The following is a 4,995-nucleotide window of genomic DNA, read 5'->3' on the forward strand; positions in this document are numbered from 1 at the left end:
TCGAGAAGGAAGAGGGTTGACATGTTGTGGGGTTGTTAACCAATGTCATAAAACGATATTTGTACTACTGTTTCATGAGAAACTATTTGTTCTGTAAGCCTTCATCTGAAGTACAATAATAAAATAAAATAAACAGTTAAAAAAAAGTCTTTAATTGACAAGCATGGCTTTTGCTCATATTTCAGTGGCAAGGATAGTCATATGACCATTCCTAACTACCAGTGGACTGGAGAAACATAGTGTCCCCAAGAAACTGGAAAGGATTGCAAGATCAGATGTGGGTGAGCGCTTCTAGTCTCTCCCATAAGCTGCTACATCGTAGGTGTTCAATAAAGAGCAACTATTATAATTTGTTATGACAAAGTCTCTCTTCATTCCTGGAGAAGTTTCTGAGAAGGCCAAATCTGTCTTGCAATTTTCCTTTTTTTTTTTTCTAGTGCCTACAGCGTAACAGATGTTTCAAATACAGGATCACACCAGTTTTAAAAAAGGACCCTATAAATCTCAGTGGGAAAGTTCAGCTTTCTTCATTCAACAGCACCTTTCTGCACAGACCTTTGCAATAACCTCTATAATCTCAATAAGCTAAGAACTTTCTTCTTCCTCTTGGTGCAAGGTCAACATTTTAACTTGTGGGTTTCTGCTCCCCACCACCTGATGAACATGAATGAACACTTGTGAAGATGCCATCAAGCATAATAAAAAACCAGAATTTTCTCCTGGGGCAGATACAGACAAGTTACTATTTTTTATTTTCTTATCAAAATAGCATGTCTGCTGAGGAATCATTTTCTACCTCCTAGAAGGACTCTGTTTTTTTAAGAATCCTGCCTACATAGATGTTTGCTTACAAGGTGATTTCCATGGTCCTTCCTCATCTATTACTTATAGGGGAGGCTTTGGTTTTTGACCACTAAGGAAAGCTTATGCATTGATGTGTATGTTCAGTGACCAGTCTCAAATAATTGACTCCATTAACATCCTACAGCAAATATCAAGGTGCTCTCTGAAACTTCCTCTCTAACTTCAGGGTTATATCCCCAAACCAGCAGATTCTGTACCAAATCATACTTTACTCACCAGATAATTTGGGGGAAAAATACTTGGGAGTGTGATGGATGCACTCAGAGGGGGATAAGGGGGTCTTTAAACTTCACTACTAAAGTGAAAAATTATGTGGAAGGGTCTGTTTTTATCAGAGGACTTCAACAGTAATGGATGGACAGGCAGGTGGAAACTGTAGGGAGTTGGAGGCTCTAAGTTAGCGGGAGGGCGGGTGACTCTGGGCTGTCTGTTCCACTGGGGGCAGGTTCAGCCTCCAGAAGAGGAGGCAGTGAAGAGCTGGTCAGCAGGTCAGGAGCCAGAGTTGGACAGGAGGGCTCAGTGGGGGAAGACCCAAGGGAAGGGCACTGTCATGTGGGAAAGTTCTGGGACTGGACCCATGTGCTAGCACCTGGGAAGGGTCAGGTCTCTAAGATCCTAGGGATAGGGGCAGGAGGATCTGGGCAAACGAAGCCCACAGACAATCCCCAAATGTGGTTGATCTTCACTTTCACCTTCCTTCTTTAGACCTGCTTTTATTAATTTGGGCACAGTCTCCTTTTTATCGCGTGAGAGACAATTTGGAGCAGTGAGAAGAAAAGTGATTTAAGGGATACAAGGACTGCCTGAGGCTGAGAAGAGTGGAACAATGTGTGCTATAAAAGAATTCAGACCAGGGGTCCAGTGATGTCACTTACTTACTAGCCATGTGAACTCAGGCCCATTACCAAACTCCTCAGGTTCTTCATCTGTGAAGTGGGTTTGATAAATTCTGTCTTCTAGGACTGTTGGAATGTGTGTAATGTATATAAAGCACCTGGCACCATATCTGCCATTCGCTGAGACTTTAAAGAATGACCATTATTACTATGATTATTTTGACCCCCAGATGATACCACGCACTCCACTGAGATATTTTTTCTTTTTTAAATCCAGGAGATGTCAGAGAATATGCAGTGCTGTAGATTAGCATGAAAAATAAAACTTTAGTAAATCTTTCCCCTTAGAGGATGTATTATTTAACGTGGCTTTTGCAGAGTCTTCCTCATCTGGATGCAACTGAAAACTCCTAGAACTTTTGCCAAGGACCAACTTCTTCCCTCCCTCCCTCCCTCCCTGCCAGCTGCATTTAGATGAAACCAAACCAAACCCATTGCCATTAAGTCGACTCTGACTCATTTTATTTCACCCCCACCAAATATCTAGCTCAGGTAGAGCTTGCCAAATAATCCAAAATAACTTAAATAAATAATCTTTTAATGGAGTGGGCTCTGGCTCTCCTAGGCCGGGACAAAAGGTACCAGTCCACCAGCTTCTGGGCATCTCACTTCAAGGGACTATCGCCCTTATTTCTCAGAAATTTACTGGTGATGATGTGCATAAAACACCTAGTCAGTGCTTGGGGTCAAGTGTACTGGGACAAGAGCACAGGACACCTTCTAGTCCTGCCCCAAGTGGGAATTTCTCTCTAGTTTATCTGTGATCCCAAAGTGACTGCTAAAAGCAGTTCTCCATCCCAGGCTTAGCCTCTCAATTCTGAGACACTCATTTGAGTATCTGGCCCCTGCACATCATTCCCATAGCTGCATTTGATCCACCACCCAACTTAATTTAATATTAACTCACCCTGGAGGACTTACAGTTTTCCAGAGTCCCAAACTGCCTTGCCTCAGGGCATTTATACTTGACTGCTCTCATCTGGGCCCCTCCCCCACCTCCTCACTCCTTTTAACTTATCCTTCATGTGTTAGAGGGTATCTCACCATCTTCTTTATATGACTGCTGCTCTTGGTCTCCAAAATTCTGTGGACAGGGGCTGAGTCTTGTTTATCCTAGTATTTCCAGTACTATCAGGGGGCCCTCCAAAGAGCAGATACTCAATTAATGTTTAAGGAATAAATGAGTCAGTGTGTAAGAGGTTTAATTTATTACACTTTAATTTCTCCAACATTCTTAAATAAACTAAGCAAATCCAGCTATATAACTTTTAATTTTACAGAACAGTAGGATAGAAGGAAAAATGGAAGCGAAGAATTGAACATTTTTTACTTCTTTTTTCTCTGTTTCTTGATAGCAACTATTTTATTGCTGATTTCTTTCATACTTCTAAGGAAATGCCTATTTCAGTGCCTTCGTTTCTTGTTCCAGATCACTAAATAAGATGAAAGGTTTCCTAGTTTGTTTTATAAAATAGCAGAACTCTTACTCTTAAATCTCATAAGCAGCAATAAATACACAGCCAATATCATTCATACATTTATATTATGAAGCTAATGAAAACTTTTTGAAGAGAAACATTTGAAAACTTTGAACAACAACAAAAGATAAATCTAGAAATTACTCACGAAGAACAGGAACAGAGATATATAGCCCCACCTCAGGCCCCCACTACTTAGAAGGTTGACTGCTCTCTCTAAACACAAAGTGAAGAAACTGCTTCAGACTTCACTAGGGGTGGAAGTAGCTGCTGGAAACTCTGATACGTGCACTGGCTATAGCATTAGTACGAGCCAAAGCAGCAAATCTGGCTCGGGCTCTCTCTTCTTCATCTCTCAAAGCTTCTTCATACCAGGATGGGAAGGCATTGGGTGTGGTATCATGTATCTTGGCCAAAAACTCCAGGACTTTCATCTTGCTGGTTTCAGCGCGGGCTCTGGGACCCCACAGGAATTCGTAGCGTGGAGGATCACTGTTGGGCACCTGCCGGTACTCCAGGTACTTTTCTTGCACCAAATCTTTGGTGATGAGCTTCCTGGGCTCTCCATACATGAAGTGCTTCCTTCCTGCATATATTCCCATCACATTAAGCACCTCCCAGATATCTTCCTCAGCAGCGCAGTTGCCCTTCATGAAGATCACACACAGGACTGTCATCAGGAGGCCTGTCTTGGGCATAATCTCACCACTCATCCTCTCATCACGGGTGCGTTGCAATTTGCTAATAAGAACATAGCAGTGTCTGGTGGTGTCGACTTCCTTCACATCAATGCCAAAGGCCAGCACCATGAGCTCAGAAGCTCTCCTGAGGATCTCATGGAAGTGATCCTTGTGCTTTTTGATGACGTACTTCAGCATGTCTTCCTTTGTTATGGTTTCTTTCATGTTATACTTGCGCAGCAGGAACTGAACCAACAAAATCGCCTTCTGGTCTAGAGGGGTCTTGCGTGAACGATCAGTGGTGGATGAGGCCTGTGAGGTGCCTGGGCTTTCTTCATCTTGCTTGGTGGCACGTTCATCAGATCTTTTGCAGAAAACACCCGCAAGAGTTGTAGTGGTGGAGGGGGCTCTTTGAGGCCCTTGGCGAGTGCTACGAGACCCAGCAGCAGGCAAGCTCTGGGGAGTAGTCTCCAAAACAAGAGAAGAGGAGGAAGGGGACCCTTCCTCCTTTGCTGCAGTGGCCTGAGCACCCCTGAGACACTGGGTCTCACCTCGGGCCTGGCGGCGTTTTTCACGGGCGCGGAGCTTACTTTTATGACCACGAGGCATGATGACTGTAGTCAGGGACAGGACGCAGAAGTGTGGGCTGGAGGGCAGACGATGTGGAGGAGGGAGGCTGAGAAGGTGTGCACACCTTTAACAGGGAGATACTGCCTTGGCTTTAACAAAAGCCGCCTCAGTGGTTTTCCTTGAGGGCACGTCTCTAGCAACCCACAAGTCTCCTGTTGTCCTGATCAGCCTGTCCCTTGAGAACCCTGTGGAGGAAGTTAGAGTATGCTTAGGCTTTATCCTGCCAGTCCTGCCTGGGGCTTACTGGGACTGAGAGCAGAGTCTGGCAGGTCTAAGCTCTGTGGGTCCCCCTCTGTTCTGGGGTGGGGTAATCCTCTCAGTTTACATTCATGATCATCATGTCAACTATCGGACCCCCTCCTCCGTAGTGCTCTTAAGGCAAACCCCTTTATACCAAGAACTTCACCTCCCTGAGACACCCCCCCCCGGAGGAAGTGAGGGGCTCCT

The 4,995-nt window shown here is 44.5% G+C and overlaps 1 protein-coding gene across 1 annotated transcript; it reads right to left on the reverse strand.

Annotated features, from left to right (window-relative positions):
* Positions 1-3,489: 3,489 nt before the first annotated feature.
* Positions 3,490-4,527, reverse strand: LOC101358731 (melanoma-associated antigen B10-like). The gene is made up of 2 exons (XM_012559950.1): positions 4,358-4,527; positions 3,490-4,282 (listed from the first exon to the last, which is right to left on the reverse strand). Exons 1-2 carry the CDS (start codon positions 4,525-4,527, stop codon positions 3,490-3,492), a joined length of 963 nt encoding a protein of 320 aa, XP_012415404.1.
* Between the last annotated feature and the right edge of the window lie 468 nt (positions 4,528-4,995).

Source organism: Trichechus manatus, unplaced genomic scaffold, assembly GCF_000243295.1.
Source record: "Trichechus manatus latirostris isolate Lorelei unplaced genomic scaffold, TriManLat1.0 scaffold00425, whole genome shotgun sequence".
Lineage (NCBI taxonomy): Eukaryota > Metazoa > Chordata > Mammalia > Sirenia > Trichechidae > Trichechus > Trichechus manatus.

What these genes read in the sequence shown, in the direction of transcription:
- LOC101358731 (XM_012559950.1), bottom strand. Translation starts at nt 4,527, where the DNA reads ATGCCTCGTGGTCATAAAAGTAAGCTCCGCGCCCGTGAAAAACGCCGC. An exon ending in CAGAGCTTGCCTGCTGCTGG is followed by an intron (nt 4,283 to 4,357) that starts GTCTCGTAGCAC and finishes TTTCTGCAAAAG; the next exon opens with ATCTGATGAACGTGCCACCA.